Genomic DNA, 20,523 nt, shown 5'->3' with positions numbered 1-20,523 from the left:
CTTAACATGGAATTCAGTAATATCTCATAATCTTGTCTAGTAAGGGTCGTGTTATTATGCTTTTTTATATCTGACGTTTAATTAAATTGTTAAAAAAATCTGCATATAATTTCGTTTAAAATGAATCACAATTGATTACAGTAAAAAACATCAAATGAAAGCTTTCCAAAACCTTAGTTACAATTGTAGGGCTCGACACTAATTTTAATCCACTTGCCCAGTCGGACAATTGCAATAAAAAGTTCACTTGTCCTGACCAAAAAGTTACTTGTTCTGACCTTAAAATATAGCTAAATCTACTCTGTAACATTTCAGTAAGTTTAAAATGTATAGTAGCATAACACGAATAAATTTTTTATCCTAATTGTATCCCTTATTCTGGCAGTAAAATGGAAAAGTAAGTAGGTCAGTATTTTACTTTTACCCATAAAATCGAATATTCTGTAAGAAATAAGATAAATGCTTCAAAATATGTTGCCTGTTGGAGATTCGAGCTTGATCTAAATTAAAGATATATAGCAGAAAATTTTTAAAAGTCGTTTAAACGGATGGAAGTTAGAAATATAGAAAATATCTTGAATATTTATATAACTGCTTAAAGCTTACCTCTTAGTTTCAGTGCTTACACAGAGTTTAAAACAACGTCAGCTAGCTACATCAACTTGACTTAATATTGAAACGAACAAAGAACTGTCTAAATGTCAACAATATTGACCAAGCATTTAAATCAATATGCATTATTTCGACTTGTTTTATTCAATCCAAAGTATACCATAACATATGATTATGAACTTAAATTATAGTTTTATAGCTAAGAGATTTTTATTATGTTTACAGCAGTTGAATGCGCAGGGGCGCCATGTCTTACTATTTACGGAATTGTAAAGATATTGTTTCATATTTCAACGACCAAAACATTTCTTGTTTGTCACCAAACACAATAAACGGTTTGGTATATTCTCGAACTTGCGCAATTTCGTCATTCAATAATAAATTCCCTATGCGGAATGATTACTCCAGAATGATCACGAACAAGCAAAATACACTTTACAGAAAACGTTTATCGATTGTAGAAATGTACATCATCTCTGAGACTGGATACTTGTGAAAACTGTTAAAGTTAGACATAAGTGAGTTTACTTGTCATCGATCCTTCATTCACCTTGTATTCACATTCATTTATACCTAAATGTCTTATTCATAAGAAATTCTGTAAAAAGTGTTTATATAATTTGTCTCACAAATATACTGACAGATATATTACATTGGTCAGTTGTGAAATAATCAACATGTATACACACACTTTGACTTAAATAAACTGTAAGCGAGAATAAGGTTTTTAAATAAATAAAAGGGAACTAATTATAACAGCGCTGTAAATTGAACTATGCGATTATACTCCCTTGTTAAATACAACGTTTGGTATGTATCTGAATTTTTCGCGCTTAATGATTTCGTTATCAAGTTGTAAAAGTTAATACCAGTAAAAATGCTAGATTCTTGCTACTTTATTAGAAAAAGAAAAACGAGAACATAATTCACTGGTTCCGTCAGACTAGCAGACTATTATATGACTTGTCCGTGCTTCTATTTTATTGTCCCGAACTATCAGGCTACCTTTAATCGAGTCCTGAATTTTCCACTTAACCAAACTTATAATCAATGTGACTGGTAAAGGCTTATAAAGTACTTTCAATAGTAAGGCACAGTAAACTTCAGTTACATGAAAACTATTTCCAGAGAAAGAACTAGAGAAAATTTAGCACATGTTGAAGTTGTTCTGATTGGTTAACCATCAAACTAATTCTTGTGATATTTTGATTTTTGACCAATCAGAAAGAGATGTTCAGTCCCTTTGAACTTGATCATGCATTACCTGTATTTTATGTGATTGTTGACGGAATAATCTCTGGTATTTGTAGATTTTTTTACCAATCAGAAAGAGATATTCAGTCCATTGGACTTCGTGATGCATTTCATGTATTTTATCCGATTTTACATACAGTTTAAATGGAGGAATGTTGCTTAAATGTTGTGTGTATGTAGCCAACTTGAAGACCTAACTTGAGATAACACATTATTATAATTAAATTAGATTAATATGTTAAAAGTGGAGTACCTAGTGTCATGGCACTGTCATGCTTCTTCGTGTGTTCATTATTGCCTGTGCCATCATTTATACAACAAATTAATATGTCATGTGCAGATCATTGTATCCAGGACCTCTAAATAAGCGTATTTTCTGACAAGTTGGCACTCTTGTTTTTATATACATGTGTGTTTATCTAATTAAAATGTATCAAAATCTGCATGGCTTTTTTACAGTTGTTTTTCCCTAATTTTATTAACTACTAGTCTTACAAATGTAATTATCAATTGTGATAAACAATACGAATTATTTGGTTTATTTTCAGGCTGTTTCCAACCCAGAGCTGGATGCCAAGAGAATGCTGAAGAACAATCTGGTCATGATTGCATCCAAGAAGAGAAAACTGCAAGCGTTTGCTATTGCTGACCAAGAAAACGGTGCAGAAAAGTAACATTTGCATTCAATGTTATTAAAAGAAGGGAAGAGACATGTTTTAATTATTTTCATTGTACTTGGGTACGTGTGTGAAAGATTAATATTTGTTAAAGTTGATGATCGTTGTGTTAGAATAAATCAATTAATGTAATACAGGTCTAATTGTTTTTAACACTTAATATAAAAAAAACCATTAACTTGATGCCCAATACTTTGAATACTTTGCTTATTGTGTAGCATTAAATTTATACATGATTTAAAGAAAATCCTGTATCACATCATGACATGTTGAATGTGTTGAATTTGTCTTACAAACTGCCAGGTATGTCCTAGATAACCCATTCCTTGTATCCGTAACATCTTAATGCTTTGTAGGTTGTTTATGTTCAGAATATTTTTCCGCACGATTACACAACAAACCCTGTGTTGCATGCTTATATAAGTCAACATTAAACTTCAAGGTCAGATGTCAAATAGGAATCAATGCATACACTGGATTTTATGTCCAAGATATACAACTTTGAATCATCTGCATGTTCTCTAAATTTTGAATTATAAGGATTTATTTAACCCATTTTGTTAAACCATCGTTTTTGTTTTTGTAAATAACATGTGTCATCCCCGCTAGTTCTCACAGGCTTTCATTTCCATTTACGACTAAACGATTATTATTAATATGCATATACTTAAAATAGTTTTATAGACAATTCGTCATTTTTTAACCTGTGTAAAGTATTTCGCTTGAAAAAAGGTCTGAATAACAAATTTGATGTAGTCATTTGTATTAGTAATTGGTGTCAACATCTTTTTGACGTAATTTGTGAGAGCATAGCTCACATGTCTCCTCTGAAATTATGATATACATATGTATACTTTGTCCAGTCAGTTGTATTGTAATATGAAATGTCAACACTCTGCGTTAAACAGTTCTCTGAAATTAAACAAACATATATTAGACAATACAAGTAAAAAATTGACACAATAAATACAACGCAACATTTCCCCGAATTGACACATAAAACGTAAGTTCTCGTTCGATCGCATTCACATTTAATGTGGACTACTGTGATAAGATTTCATTCATCAAATCAAACGCAGATAAAAGGTATCCCAAGCAGAATTTTCTTTCTTATTTGTTTCAACGATATCACTACTGTTAGCAACTCATCGTCTTAACAATTGGCCTACAGTATTAAAGACAATTTTATTTGCTTCGAAACATGCATTTAACATGTTTCTAAGAATCATGTAAGATTCCTTTTGATATTTCCTCAACTCCATCCACCTACCGATAAATGGTAAACTGTACCACGCAGATGGTTTTTCAGTTTCTCGCTTATCTTTCAACTCCTTCATTTTTTCTTCAAAACGCTTCGTGACGAAAGCTATTGCTTTCATCACTTCATTACTAGATCTAGATACGTCATACATTTTTGCCATTTTGTCGACCGATTGTTTGTTAATCCCTAACTGTTGCATATACATGTGAATCTCCTTGTTAAGAATATCGTTCTCTGATATTGTTGTGGTTATTTTTCTGATGTTTACGACCGCCTTTGCTGCCTGTTTGCTGACTTTCGCAATTCTTTTCTGCAGTAATTTAATCTTAAAAGGAACAATTTCTGCAGTTTGAATATCTAATGACAGAATAAACGCATTTTGCTTTAGAGATGAGACTTGTATTACAATCTTCTCTGTAAACTGACCAAACTCAAATTCGGATGCTTTATGGTTATTAACAAGAAATATGTTTTGATCGGTTATGCCATTAATTGCAAGGTTTTTGCATATATCATCTTTAATTATTTTCATTTCATATACTTTTTCTTCATATGTCAATGTTCTCCCCAGGTCCGCTTCTTTATTTGTCAGATCAGTATCAATTTTTGTTCTAATGAAGAACAGTTTTATTTGAGGAAAGCGGGTAATGATTTCCGACGCCAGCCATGCATCCTCGGTGGTAAAACACGAAGAAGACACAAGAATAATAAAATCATAATCACTAAATCGGACCTTATCTAGATACGTGTCTTGTGGGAAGTTTTGCGATCCCACCCCAGGCAAATCCCACAGAGAAAAGTTCTGGTTGTTTGGGAATAGATAACAAGTTGGTTCTTTTGTTGTTTCAACGAGGCCAGTCTTTGCAGCGCCTTTGTCGTTAGCCTTAAGACCTCTCAAAGTGTTAATCAGACTTGATTTTCCGCTTCCCGTAGAGCCAGAAACTGCCACCTTTATTTGAATCTTTGTGTAATTGTCTATTGTATTTTCTAGCTGATTCATGTGCTCTGCATAACCACTTTTCTCGAGAACCGACTCAAATTCGTGTGTCTCTTCTTCGGTAAACTGGAGTGAAACGGAAAACAGTAATACAGATGATTGATTGTGTAATCAAATACACTTTCGAGGTAATTTAATAAATATCTAAGACGTACCAGTTCGTCGTCTTCAATCTCCTCGCTACCTATAGCGTTCCCATCTGAAACTGAACGATGCTGTTTTAAATACAATGTTTGTACGAAATAAAAACTTGATTAAGAAGAATATTGGAGTGATGTGGATATTTAGTTTTAATCTATTTTTAAAGCTCAATTTGCGCGAAAGCTTAAGTGAATTGAGACACTCTTGAGTCAGTTTAATGGGAAACAACAATACTTGGTGTCTAAGAATAAAATCTAAAGAACGTTCTCATAGGGGCTATCAAACTTCTTTGTCGCTAGAGAAACACTATATCCACAAATCCACAAAACCATGTCGACCTCGAAGTGATTTTTAAATCCGGACACTCTTGAAATGACTACGGATGTTCTGTCGTAAGCTATATATTTTATAAAGATGCATAATGTTTCTTTTCAGTGTATGCATTATGCCGTTTGATTGACACCGTTTGTATTTTGTTTATATTCGTTTTGCTATGTTTATGAATTATTTACAGTGTGTATTTAATAATGTTATGTTGATTATATTCAGATGTTTTCGATAACAAGTATTATATTTTATTTATAGACTTGTCTCTTATACAAGCACCTCTAGAATCCTCGAAATTATACTAGGCCTAATAAAACTAGATCGTGCATAGTGTACGGTCTTCATTTCACTTAATGTTTTCATTTTATTGTTTTACATATCGACGTGTTGTTATCATAAACAAGTTAATGACTCATGTACATAATTAATGAAACACGAACCTTCCTTTTTGTTTTTCGAATAAATATCTTTGTTAGGATAAAGTGCAATATAGGATTTCGTTTCTCTAGTTCGAAAATAGGCTGTGTCATCTTACCAAATCATAATTTACATTTTGTGTTATAAAGTGATTTAACCATTTATACAAAAATATTTTCAAATAATTCGACCACGATTATCATTAAAATATACAATGTATGTCTCTTAAAAAAATCTCAATTATTCTAGAAATAATCCTAAACATATTATTACTAGATCCATCAAAGAGTACATATTGTACAGTATTTATCACATCTAATGCCTTCATTTTAATGGAATTATATCTGGAACGTCATTGTAACTCTCGCGAGTTTATGACTGCTTGAATAACAAATAAAGCAAGAGCCATCCGTTTTGTCTTTCGAATGAATATCTTCAAGATTTATTGCAACACCGGAAGTCGCTTATCTACTTCACAAATCGGCTTCGTCATCATAACGAATTGTAATAAACATATTAAGGGCATAACGTAAGAAGCTTCTTAAATATTTACAACAAACACTGTCCAATATTCCAGCGACATTTTCATTTTAAATGTAAATTGTATTTTCCTCTTAAACAAAGCCTCTTGAACCATCGAAAAAATCCTCAACATAATACAACTTGATCGATCAAATAGTGAATATTGTTAAGTCTTCATGTCATTTTATGCCATCATTTCACTACTTGTTTTTTTTGAACGACCTTCTGACAAAGACCAGTTCAGGATTCGTGTAAATATAAAATGGAACACGACCCGTCATTTTTTTCTTTATTAACAGAGGTAGTGGATTGCGTATGAAGCTGTTTAACAATTTACTAAACATTATTTTCCAGTATTGCATTATTTTGATCTTTTTATCAGTATTTATTCAATTATGATTATAATCCTTTCTCAAAATTATGTATACTATTATTTTGATTAACCTTATTTCAGATCAAACTTAAACTTTCAAAGGCCTCACCGCTATTGTTAAAACAATGACAATAATTTTACTTCGTAAGAGCAATAACGTGCGTACAATGTTTCCATATCCTAATTTCCTAAGAACAGTTAAATGCGCGTTCGGGTGGGGGGTGGGGGCTGCGGATGTGAGCTGGAGATTTTTAAAAAGGGAAGTCTTGATAAAGAAAGGTCCTGTTTGATTTCCGACAAATGATTTTTTTTATTTACCCTACCTACCACAATGGCAATAGTTCCATGAAGAGCTCATACTAGATCCACAATCGACACAAGACATCTTTTATGATACTAATAGCGGATTTTCGGATCATACGCCAATTAAATCTGCACGTGTATGTCTGGAAGTTCGCAAAACAGCGGTGTAATACTCACTCCTGAAAATAAAACATTTGTTTTCCTCCATTTAAACAGTACTAATGTGGATTTGTATATATATATATATATATATATATATATATATATATATATATATATATATATATATATATATATATATACAAAATCATTAGCCGGTTAACCTTTTGCCGTTACCGGTTATTACCGGTTATTTACCGGTTAACCGAACGCTTTAAGTAGTTAAAATGTTTAAGAGTACGTAAAACATGTCATACCGCTCGAACCGCTCTATAGAAACGAAAGTAATTTCAAATTTGAGATCGCTTGAGTTGATAACATGCCAGTTTTGGAATAAAAATGTATTATATAATTTATTTAAACTATTTTTCAATGTATGCAATATATTTATTTATTTTTCTGCATAAATGCATAGAAGTAAAAAAATACACAAGAACTAAACAATGTTCATTTTCACGTGTCATTAAGTCATTTCTGGTCGGGCCGCTAATGTGGACGATAATGGTGGCATCGTTGGCGACGTAAATTTCAATAATGCATTCTTTTATTGGAATGCCAACTTTACACTGAATTAAGAAAAACATACATTAACAAATATTACTATGTCAGACCAAACGTACCGAAATTTATCGAACTTCTTCAGTGCAATAATAGTAAAATAAATAGAAACCTTGCAATTTTTGTTAAAAAAGCTTTCGAATTGAGAAAAACATACTATACATATTATGAATAATTAAACAGTACTAAAAATACATACCTCTCACACGCTCACCTAACACATATCATAGATGGCAATCCATCTTTTCTGTGTTTTTCTCAGCCTCTTATTACAACACCGAAGAAAACACACACCACTATTTTTTAACCAAATTGGTAGAAAAACAATTTGTGTCAAGAAACAGTAGTGGTACCTGAAATAGACAAAAAACACTGGTATTACAAATAGATACAACATAACATACAATTATGTTTATTAGGTGTATTGCAAACATAAGAATCAAATAAACGTCATTAGTAAACGTCATATTTTATTTACATGTAAGCCAGTATATATATATTGCTCATTTTTATGTACATGTACATGTATGTATCTAAGTTTATAACAGTTGTCCATCATATAACATGCTATTTTATTCTATGTTGTTACTAAAACTTACAAAATGTGCAAAATGTGTAAGGTGTACTTATTTTGTGAACGCAAATACAATGCATTTGTTTACCACATAACATTCGATAAATGTGTGCTCTAATTGTCTAAATGTGTAACTTTTAAATCTTCATAAAAAAGTTTTTTAGCATGATGAATTGGCCATCACATATCAAGCCACTCAATAGATAGAGTTCTATCATGTGTAGTAACCTAATTGCTTGAATTAGGTTACTCGACTAACATGAGTCATGAGCAGAATTACACAATTATTAAATAAAAGTTGGTCAACTTTACACATGCGCCTCAACCTAACGTTTTGATTTCGGGTTAGGTTGTCAAGCTTGTAAAACTGTACCACACTTACAACGTTGACTTACCATGATAAAATCCATTTAACTGTATTCACGACGTTAGTTAATCCGATTATTTCCAGACACATTGCTCCACTTTTAAATCGATTGTGTAACGGAAACACGCGTTAATATATCTGATAGTAAAATCGTTATGAGCTTGGATATGAAAGGCTACACAACACCAACATCAATTGCAAAATACACATGCACCAATTACATTACCAAGATTGTAAAAATGTTATATGATACCAAGTATTTGTATACATATATTTATGTGTGTGTATGTGTGTGTGTGTGTGTGTGTGTGTGTGTGCGGGCGGGCGTGCGTGCGTGCGTGCGTGCGTGCGTGTGTGTGTGTGTGTTTGTGTGTGTATAACAAATGTTATTTTGTAAACTGTTAAACATATATGTAAATATATATGTAAATAACTTTTACTGATAAATGCACCTGATATGTACATGTACCTGAAATCAAACACTTTGGCACGCCTACGTGAGTTTTTCTATATTTTTGGTTTTCTAACAAGGAATATACAATTTCCCCCCCCACACCAAAAAAAGGCTACCTAGATCTAATATCCATTTTTGTGTTAACTCACCTTTGTGTCTCAAATATATACTAAATATAACGTTCATATCTAAATTTACACTTTTTAATATATAAACTCTAGTTACATTTCATTAGAATAGAACTTACATTTTTCTCCGAAATGACCCGATAACCCTGGCCTAAGACATATACACGTTATATTAATTTTTGTTATACATTTTCCTCCCATTGCTTCCAAACGTTTACTTATCTATTTATCTTTTATTGTATTTTCACAATCAAAACTACATGCTGATGCATCAGCATATATCTAACAGATATCTAACGCGATGCAACATATCTCACCATTAACCGGTTATATGCTTCTTTGTCATGTGTTACATGAGGCATATTGCCTCTTTTCCTGAATAAACATCTACATTATGTTATATTTTCCTCAGTACATGTATTATTCTGTACTACGTATTATATAACAAATGCTTTATTATTGGATTGTAAAACTTTTCACTTGTCCATATGCCTTTGTATTTTCATAGAGAATATATTGTACTTCATAACATTGTGTAACAATATGCATGTTTTTATTATGACCTTGACTTTGATATGTGTAGAACATCTTTTGTATACTTTTGTGTACTCATGGGCATTTCTGCCCCGATGTACTTGGAAATAAATCCTAAAATCCTATTAATTTCTAATATATGAATACGACGTTAACTCGACAATATTGTAAGTGCGAATGCAATTCTTGATAAAATTGTTACTTATAAACACGGTATTTTCGCGAACAATCAGTGTTGGATATTGTTTAAAAAATATCAAAATAAGCCGTCCAATGTCTGAACTGTTTATTTTATCGCGAGTTGGATAAACATGTCAGGTACGTCTTCGCTAATACGTCGAACTTGGTAGACACCCGTTATATATTAACATATATGTACGCATAGTAAAATATTGGTTTTAAATAACTAAAAGTGAAAATATTATATTACGATCCATACTGGAAGAAGGTTTGGCTGACTTAAATGATAATAAATGTAACTGGTTCGGAAAGGTCAGGGACTTACTATGTAAATACGGATTTAATTATGTGTGGTCAAATAATTCACAAATCATGAGGCAACTTTTTTGTCTTTGTTTAAACAAAGATTTATCGACGAATATCTACAAGAGTGGAAACGAGATCTTGATGATAATAGGGTATTCATTGTATATAAATCATTAAAAACAACCTTTTCTTTTGAATCATATCTCGAGACGATTTTGTCAAGAAATCTAAGAATGGCGATAACGAAATTACGCATCTGTGCACATAACCTTAGAATTCAGACGGGTAGATATTATAGAATGGAAAGAAATATGCGACTCTGCCAATTATGTAACAGCAACGAAATGGAAGACGAATTCCACTTTCTGTTGAAATGTTCCAAATTTGTCCAAATTAGAGGAAAATACATTAAAGCTTATTATAGAGTAAGACCTAGCATGTTAAAACCCCCGCAGTTATTAACCACACAAAGTAAAAGTGAAATGTTCAAGTTAGGCAAATTCATATCAGAGGCACTAACTATTCGCCAACGTTATACTCATAGTAATGTATAATTGTGTTATAAGTATAACTGTAGACTGAAAACATTAATACATTATGACATAAAGTGAAAGGCTGCATTTAACCATGCTGTGTAACTATTGTATGCTGATGTAGTTGTTGCATTAACATTAAGTATAAATAAAATTCGGCATTCTGTTTACTACTAACATTTTACTTTCATTCAAATTGTATTATTTTTTGTTCTTTAAAAAAGATATTGTTATATTTTACTGATTACAACGTGAGTGTAACTATTGTATGCTGATGTAGTTGTGGCATTAACATTAAGTATAGATAAAATTCGGTATCCTATATACTACAAACATTTTACTGTGATTCAAATTGTATTATTTTTTGTTCTTTAAAAAAAAAAGTTATATTTTATTGATTACAACGACATATTAAGGCAGTTCCATATATAGCTAGATACACTGTTTTCATGTTTTTGTCTGTAAAGTTCATCCATTACCAAATTATGATATTTCTGTAAGAAAAAAACAGCGGCTTACTATATTCATGTATTTTGCATTATCATTTTGTTTAACACTAGAAACTGTAAAGTTAATGTGTAATAAAATTCTGTTCTGTTCTGTTCTGCTAATAGCCCCCACTCCTCGCAGTTCGCTAATTAAATGTTCGCGAGTCAAACAAAACAATGGTGCCAATTATCAAAACGTCCCCTCTATTTGTTATCACAAAGGTATTGAATTATTGCTTTATAACTTTGTTTGTTGACAATTTTTTTATACCCGTCCATGGTGCGGCATGTTGTTGTAACAAGTCGCCATCGCAAGATGACAGTACGTAACGCGCAAAAAGTAACAACTTACAAGTTACTCCATGAAAAAAACATAACCAAATTTTTTTTTCAGGCTAACATTTTTCCGAAAATGTAACCGGTTAACTGGTCATTTCGGTGGGTTAAAATAAATGGAACATTGGAAAATAGACTTATCATTTGTGACATATTATTCTTTTATTACAAATTGAAATAAACATCTTTGTAACAGCTTTCACTCATTTATACCGTACCGTTTTACTGTTTTAACCGAGAATTACCAACTTTAGATAGGTGATATTTCCCTATTAAAGAGATAAAAGCGAACAGTTAATAAGGTATATTTATGTATTATATTTAAAACTTTATTTACCTGACGTGCTCGTATGTCACAAAATTGCGTGTCGCTCGGTATCTAGCTTCCTTAGTTTATCATGTGACAATAAATGTCATGTCGATAAAACAATTGTCGTTAAAGGGGCCTTTTACGCGATCTGGTAAAGTGACACAATTAAAAAAAAGTTTCAGATTCGCAAGTGTTCAATGTAGTTATGATATTTGTGAGGAAACAGTAATACTGAACAGTTACCATGCTCTACAATATCCATTATATGTCATCTTTGGGAAATTTAAAAACCTGGAAATTATAAGGCGTTGCAACGCGAAACGATTGAATAATTTAGAGAGTTCTGTTTTTGTCCTTACATTTTGTGAAACTAGGAGGATTGCATATATAAAGTATAAAATACATCGCTCAATGTATGAGCATGGATGGCCGAGTGGTCTAAGCGATAGACTTTTACTACAGGGGTCTGCTTTCCGAGAGTTGAGGGTTACTTATATATATATATTTTTTTTTACTTGAGCCTTTTAGATGATTCAATGTTTACATTTATCAATATAAAGCTTTTAATGAGAAACTTCAATACATGCCAAAATTTATGAAAAGGTCCCTTTAAATATGGTTTGAAAGTTGTCCAACTGTTAAACACCACGATAGATTATGTACTGATACACGCTCGCATTGTCCGGATATAAAATGATAGGAGCTTGTTTTATCTTATGTTATCAAAGTTTAGAGTTTTCGACTGAATTAGCGAGCGATTTGATAATAAACATGAATCATGTAAGATACATTTGTGTATATAAATGTCATTTGTGTAGATAAATGTAGGTTGAAAACAACACCATTTTATTTTACCAATAATAGCGAAGCGCGACCGGCGGTATGTGCACGAGTTGTTGGTTTACTGCCGTTGAGTTAAAGTTGGTTGGAGCTGAAATAATAACTTCACAGCCTAAGTATCCCGTTTATCAAAGGCATGGGCGAACACACTAGCACACCATCTCACAAATCTAAGTATGTTTAGCTTTTAACATGATTTAAAACTCTTCTAAGACATGGGCAGCACCGCTGAAGCATTGAAGAAAACGTTTCCAATCAACGTCGCATAGTCTGCCCAGAACCGTGTATTCCCCAGCTTTTCCAGCCGCTGAACCGTCAATTGGTAACATTATTATAGCAAGAAACACAGGTTTTCCCGTAAGGGAGACAATACATGTAGTTGTCATTAATGTGACTGTTTCGAGGCACCTTATTCATTGAACATCGGCTTCTCATCACGTCGATACTGCCTTCTGAAGGTTTTGAAGCCTGACGTACAAGATGACCGAATATACGCAAGATCTTGACTTGAAGTTATTTTGTTGGGGTTTTAAGTACTGCTGCACCTGGGTTTGCTTTATGTGAGGACTAATGTATGTCTGAGCGATTTTGTGTTTCGAAAATATTGAGATCTTCCCGCGCATTAGATTTCATAATGTCAGGATCCTTATTATTTTCAAGCACACCATTCTAGTTAATGCTCTGGTACCGCGAAATTCAAAGGACATTGTAGCTACAATTTCAAGCTATTATTTTTTACTGTAATGTATACATTAACGTATCATCTTTGATGTTAATAGTATGTGTGTCCAAAGACAACCAACTAAAATCATAAGCGTCAGGAACGGCAAAGTACCGGCAAATAGAACATGTTTTTTTTCTCTTTTGAAACTCTGACTCATTATGACTCGGCGTTTATGTGTTGACGGTAACTAATGCAGCAATGCGATTTGGGAGGATTAATTGTAATTTAAATCATCAATATATACTAATATTTATTGTAATCGCACAGGTTCATATACTATAGCATTCCTGTGTAAATATTTAATTTATTGGTATGTTCGATGTAGAGCGCTTGTGTTTGTTCAGATGTACTTAGTCTCAATGTGATCACAAATGGGATGAGTATAAATGAGTCGTGTTCTGAGAAAACTGGGCTTAATGCATGTGCGTAAAGTGTCATCCCAGCTAATCAGGGACGACACTTTCCGCCTAAATTTGATTTTCGGTAAGGATGAACTTCCTTGAAACTAAAAAAAACATAAAAGCGGAAAGTGTCGTCCCTGATTAGCCTTTGCGGATTGCATAGGCTAATCTGGAATGACACTTTACGCACATGCATTAAGACCAGTTTTCTCAGAACGCGGCTCAAATCATCATGATGTCGGTAACTACTTTGCTTTAACGTTTCTGTTTTTTTCTTTCTAACTGTTCACAACTTTGTTTTGTTGTTTAGATGAAAACTATAGCTATATATATATAAATATATGCTACAACACCATTTTCTTCTAGACTTAAGATTAAATTTTTTTTTAGAATGCAACACAATGGCTGTTGTGTAGTCCTAATATTTAATGGTTATTAAATGCAAAAATGACCTTTAGAGTGTAACAGTTGATTTTGCCGTTAGAGTTTGTTTAAAAGATCGATGGGTCTGTGAACATGTTTCCGCATAAGAAAGCAAAACATAAGACTATCATTTATATGAAAACACACAGTTCTTGAGATTTTCATATGTGGTCACAGTTGTGTACCTTTTTTCAAATGATAGCGTATAACTGCACAACTGGCTGCTTAACCCTTTTATGCCTAGTGGACTCTCCCATCCTTCTAAATTGGATCAATTTATTTCCAAAATTAGGGATGTCTAGTAAATTCATTTCTATATTTAGAATGTTTCTTACACAAATTACTTAAAGCAAACAGCGCAGACCTTGATGAGACGCCGCATCATGCGGCGTCTCATCTGGGTCTACGCTGTTTGCCAAGGCCTTTTTTCTAGACGCTAGGCATAAATGGGTGTAACTAAGACAACACTTTTTTTTATTTGTATTTCTGTCTTTTTTATTGAACTGTTTTGAAATATCATCTTGTTCTCGCGGTCAACAAGGACTATTATTTTGCTGTTTCTTCAAATAACCGTATCCAGGAAGCTCAATTTGTATTACCTGAAACAAGCGTTTACAAAAAACAATTGTATTACTACTTGACCGATTTTAATATGTAATTATGTATTTTGGACCATAAGAAGTGCATATGAAATGATTTCTGCAAGGTTTTGTGATTTGAACTTATTTGTGGAGTAAGGCTGCATATACATACATGAAACTTAAAGTTATACTAGAAATAATGGTGGTTATTGTTATTCAAATATATATATGCCATAATAATAAAAACATGTTGAATAAGCAGGTTCTTTGTTAAATGATGGTTTGATGATGTTGACAATTCACAGGCTGCTAGCTAAACTGGACGTAAACGTTTTAGCAATCGGACACTGTAATGTTATGTATTTAAAATGAGTATTTATCATTACCAATTTTCTATTTCGAGCTAGTTTGCTCTGAACTCCATGTATCGTAAATTGTGTTTTTACCGACTGAAGATATTTTTTTCCATTAAATGAAAGAGGTTGCATTTGTGTAATTATTTTAAATCTGGTATAATAACATGTTTAACATATTCAGCTTTGTCATCCGTAACATACTTTGTCGATCTATGGTATGGAAATATGTATTGTTTTCCTATTTTAAACACTTTGCGATCAATATTTTACTATAAATTATTAATCTATGTCAATTCATTTTCACACAGGACACAGCAGCAACCACAATATCATATGGCTCATAAGCTTGTTAAACATTGTTTTAACAGGGTTGGTCATTAAAGGGCTATTTGGGTTGTATATTACATGTATTGTTTTCACAAAAAGAGAATACTAAATTTCCGAATAAGCTTTGCTCAGTGAGGCGTTTTATTTCGAAAATCCGTTAAACAAAATTAACTGAATTACATACTTTTTAATTGCTTTTAAAGGATTTACTCATAAATGAAACATACCCACACACATCTTCGCAAGCAAGTTTGTATGTATATAAACATGATTATGCATATATCAATTAATAATTGACGAAAACAAACACCAAGAAAATTCGTTGAATTGAGATCCCCCGTCAAATACTCGCAAATCGAAACTCTGTACACAACTTGGTACATGTATATAATCTTACATCGATACACGTGAATAAAGGTTTAATGAAACCTATAAAAGAAGTTTTAAACCAAAGCCCCGAATTAAAAAATCCGAAAAGAAGTTTACTTTTTTAAGCAGCAAATGACAATATAAACAGGCTGTGTTTTTTAAAGATGTTTAAAAAAAAGATAATTGTGCTCCATTCAGCTATCCGTGTATATACTCGCAACCGCTTTACATTTCATCTAACAAAAATATTTAAAATATATTTGAGCAAGATATGGTGATTACTCTGCTATTAAAAGGCAATGTGCAATGAATTTTTTTTGACTATGACATTGATTATAGGGACATGGGTCTTGCATGTACCTCACTGCCTGATAACGATGAATACTTACATCTGGGCATTTGAAAATCCCTTGATGTATGGTAGAATCACAACAAAATACGGCATATTTAATCAAATGATATAACATTTGACCTTAATTTGACCCTAAAGATCTGAGTCTTACCAGTGACAAACTGACATATGGAGGACACGCAAAACTGTGCTTATTTAAAGAAAATACAGGCATGTAACTCCATTACTTGCGATATATTGCAATAACACTTGACGTGCACCAACCTTTTATGCATATATACAGTCATACAAAGTTTCAATGAAATCAGATCAAGAAGTTCCAATGGCTTAGGACACACAAGTGTAAGTGTACGCTAAAGCTACACGTCGGTTAGATAATGTTAAATAACTTTTAAACGTATAGTTTTATCAAGAGAGAAATACAAGCAACATGTTTTGCGATTAAAAAACACACAATACATTCTTTAAAATGCAAACTAACCAATAATTCTTCATTTCATACACTCACAAATTCTCTACAAACAAGTACAACATATTTAAAAACGAATACATGAATTAATGGTTAATAAGGCTACATGATTATTGTCAGGAGAAATATAATACTATAACGGTCCGTTGTCATCAATTTTGTATGCAGTACATAACCCAAAACACGAAATATAAAAACTGGAAAAAATATTTGATTGTGGGACTTTATCAGGTTTCAAATAGAACCTTATCCGAGACCTAGCACGGATTTAAACACAAAAATAGAAAAATATATAAATCCTACCCTTAATGTTAGGAGATATCATAACCTTAAACAAATATGTCGAAAAAGCAAATTATTTTTTTCAAATCGTTTATATCAATGCAAAATACATTAAGCAAAAATCTCTAGCGCAAAAAATTCAGACTATCTGTGCAATAATTACAAAAAGGGCATGAACATGTGTCAAATACATATATGCCAAAAAAAAAAGAAACACTATTCTTCACCAAAATATTTACAACATTTTCAAAATTGTCAAATACATTAATACAATATTCAAGACATGTATAATACACAATAAAAGTTAAACAAACATACACCACAAACAAGTTTAACATACAAAAACCATCGCTTTACATTTACATACACATATTGTGGAACTTCAGCGTCAAGGTCACCCTTTAAACTCGTTTATCTTACAGTACACTGTATACTATTACAATAAAAATACAAATGTGGTGCCGATATGCAGAAACACAATTTTGTACACTTGAAGGCCGACAGGTGATTATGATTTATTAACTATTTTAACGGGCTCTGACACTCAACTTATAAAAACATCAGCGCGGTCTTGCAAATATAAAGAATAAGCTAGTGAACGTAAAAACGCATACTGATGGATCTTGTTGTCATTATTATTTTAACCATGAATGTCAAATATGATGTTATTTTGAGCAATAACCGCTACATCTGATTTTCTGGCTAGGGGTTTGACCAGATCGCTATTTTCTGTTGAAGTGTTTTATTCTCATTCAGGCATTGTTCTAATAAACGTTTCAGCATAACATAATATTGGCGTTGATAATCTTTTGATTGCTTCCATTTACCAAGAATTGGTAAAGCATACCAAGAAGACGAAACGACTTTGTCTTGTTTGGTACAATATTCATCAAACCTACTCAATATTGCATGGGTTTCCGAATGTAATGCATCAAAACTTCCTCAATATCAAGTTTAAATCGTTTTGCTACGATTTCTAAAGACCGTGTATCGATCCCGAGCTGTTGTTTGTAAAACGTAATTTCATCTTTCAGAATAATACATTCTTTTCGTTCTCCGGCCTCTCGATTTGAATGCACCGCTGCCATCGCAGCTCTCCTTGATACATAATTAAGTCGTATTTTCAAAGTTTCAACCTTTGCTTCCACAATCTCTTCGGTTAAACTAGTTAAGGACAGAACTATAGCATCTCTTTTCAGTCCATTCATCTTGTGAACGAGTGCATTCGCAAATTTATCAAATTCATAGGCGTCTGTAGAATGGTTATTAACAAAGAAAATGCGTGGATTCACAATGTTACCTTTCATCAAATTAACTTCACAGTCTTTCCGGATTTTAAGTAATTCTTTTTGTTTGTCTCTTGCTGTCATAGGCTGTCGGTTTCCTTTATCCATGTTCTCTAAATCGTTATCAACTTTCGTTCGAATGAAGAAAAGATTGTGATTTTTGAATTTATCTTGTATCTGTTCCGCTAACCAAGAATCCTTGGAAGTAAAGTGATTTGATGATACAAGAATAATGAAATCATATTCTTTGAAGTTCACTTTGGTAAGGTACTCCTTTTTTTTGAAGTTTTCAGTTCCAACCCCAGGTAGGTCCCACAACTCAATGTTTTTGTTGTTAGGGTGTGGATAAGGTGTTGGTACTTTTGTAGTTTCAACGCAACCTGTTTTTGAAGCGCCTTCATCATCGTTCTTTAGTCCTCTCAAAGCATTGATCAGACTTGATTTGCCACTGCCGGTTTTACCCGTAATGGCAAGTTTTATTTGAATGTCTTTCCATTTGCTGTTTCTTTCCTCGAGCTTTTTCATAAGCTCTTTATAACCACATTGGTCTAGTACTTGTAGATACTCGCTTGTTTCTTGTTTGGTTATCTAAATTGATAAAAACAAAATATACATACTCGGTAAAGGACCAAACATTGAATGTTACATTAAAATATAAACAAATTAAACGTTCATTGAACTAGAAGGAGATAAACCTTCCAGTATGCGATCTTTTATTTATGTCACGGAACCAATGACCAAATAGTAAATGTTTTCTCCTTATAGTAAAAGTGAAGAAAAATGTTTTGTTTTCAGTTTTTTGTTAATAAGGTCTATATAAAAAATGCGACCAATCGGTCTTGGTCAATTTTACACATGGGCGTGATTCGAGCAACATGTACAGAGGATTCCAATCTTGTGTCACACATCGCATATCTAAGCCGAGAGGTATTTTTGTTTCAGCAAAAAACAACCAACTTTGCTTTGCCCTATATGATCAATATGTCAACCCTAATGCGAGGCGCGACCAATTTGACCACAGACGCATCGTTAAAAAATACTTAGGAGGAAACTCCCATGTTACATGCCAGACTTTACAAATATATGGTTTGTTTTGTTTTGAGATTATTGTTTGCACTTCTTTCCGTTTTCAACAAGGTGTGAGTCATATCACTGCAGAAGTTAACCATCTTACACTTTTCATTAGTAGGCTGATTACAGGTCTCAAAGGCAAATACCTATGTCAGTAACTGACTACGACTCTTCTTGAATCAGGGGTAGGGGGCGAATGGATGTAGAGATTATTTCAGGACACATCAACACATAAATTGTGTGCAATGTGTTGTGCTATGTCTGAGTTGTGAGTCATAAATTTGACCCCTATGACATCATTTAAATAACGTTGTAGTGTAGAGGACCAATATTTGATATTACATATCAAATATCATAGTTGTTGGCTTTGTGATTTCAAAGACAAATAAAAGTCGTAATGCTATATTATTCTACACATGTCAACCCCGGGTATTTCAAATGTTGACGTCAGCAGCATGATATGAAGAAACTTAGTAACGGATAAGCTGCAACTTGCCAAATTTTAGTTTTCTTTGTCTTTGTCAACCATGGCGCGTGGCCAATTGTGAGCCACTCGGGATGATTTGGAAAAGCGTTATAAAAGCGTTATCTGATGTCAAATATCTAATATCAGTTTTTCGTTGTTTTTTTTCAGAGAGAAACTATTTTAAAATTACATTGATACGCAAGGTTAAATATACTATGTCACCTCCTGGTTAGAACCCGAGGTCAAAATCTGAGCACAATTGATAAAAGGTCAGTATAAGATGTTACATTTAAAATAATACACATCTGGGATATATCGTTTGCTAGAATATTTTAATTTGCTATATAAGTATATGTTAATCACGTGACATATTGGACATGGCCAGGGTTGATTAAGAAGGAAATGATTTGAACAAACATTTGAATAGGATTTATATACGATTTTACAAACTAAATATAAAACCTACGAACCTTGCGGTTTCAGAGAAGTTAAAGTTGTAATTTCCACTTTTAAAATCTATTGAAACTTTTATGACATAGATATGCAGCGGACGGGACCCGATTTAAACAATTTTAAAGGTGGTCATTCACAGATTATCACGTCAAGTTGATAAGAACAAATTGTTTAATTTATATTTGACGCGCGCACAGCGAACGGATGAACGATACACAATTATATTCCAAATCCTTCTCAAAAGCACTACGTGTTCAGGTGGCTAAAATCAAATATGAAAACTTTACCAAAATAGTTTCGTCTATTGCGTCA

At 32.6% G+C, this 20,523-nt stretch overlaps 1 protein-coding gene across 3 annotated transcripts; it reads right to left on the bottom strand.

Annotated features, from left to right (window-relative positions):
* Positions 1-3,087: 3,087 nt before the first annotated feature.
* LOC127853461 (interferon-inducible GTPase 1-like) lies at positions 3,088-11,893 on the bottom strand. Of its 3 annotated transcripts, none has more exons than XM_052388010.1 (4): positions 11,839-11,893; positions 6,909-7,063; positions 4,957-5,006; positions 3,088-4,867 (listed from the first exon to the last, which is right to left on the bottom strand). In XM_052388010.1, exons 2-4 carry the CDS (start codon positions 6,964-6,966, stop codon positions 3,689-3,691), a joined length of 1,287 nt encoding a protein of 428 aa, XP_052243970.1. In that variant the 5' UTR covers positions 6,967-7,063; positions 11,839-11,893; the 3' UTR covers positions 3,088-3,688. The 3 variants fall into 3 exon arrangements, with proteins under 3 accessions (XP_052243970.1, XP_052243971.1, XP_052243972.1); XM_052388011.1 differs by having other exon boundaries at positions 4,957-5,000; XM_052388012.1 differs by having other exon boundaries at positions 3,089-4,867; positions 6,905-7,063.
* Positions 11,894-20,523: the final 8,630 nt, after the last annotated feature.

The sequence above is a fragment of the Dreissena polymorpha genome, chromosome 12 (assembly GCF_020536995.1).
Source record: "Dreissena polymorpha isolate Duluth1 chromosome 12, UMN_Dpol_1.0, whole genome shotgun sequence".
NCBI classification, from domain to species: Eukaryota; Metazoa; Mollusca; class Bivalvia; order Myida; family Dreissenidae; genus Dreissena; species Dreissena polymorpha.
Note: the sequence above shows the minus strand (reverse complement) of the source record. Positions and strands in the feature narration are given on the sequence as shown.

Excerpts from the sequence above, each read along its gene's own strand:
- LOC127853461 (XM_052388010.1), bottom strand. The coding sequence starts at position 6,966 with ATGTCTTGTGTCGATTGTGGATCTAGTATGAGCTCTTCATGGAACTAT. Across the intron at positions 5,007-6,908 it reads ATGGAACTATTGCCATTGTG|TTTCAGATGGGAACGCTATA; the intron begins GTAGGTAGGGTA and ends AGCATCGTTCAG. Across the intron at positions 4,868-4,956 it reads AGATTGAAGACGACGAACTG|TTTACCGAAGAAGAGACACA; the intron begins GTACGTCTTAGA and ends GTTTCACTCCAG.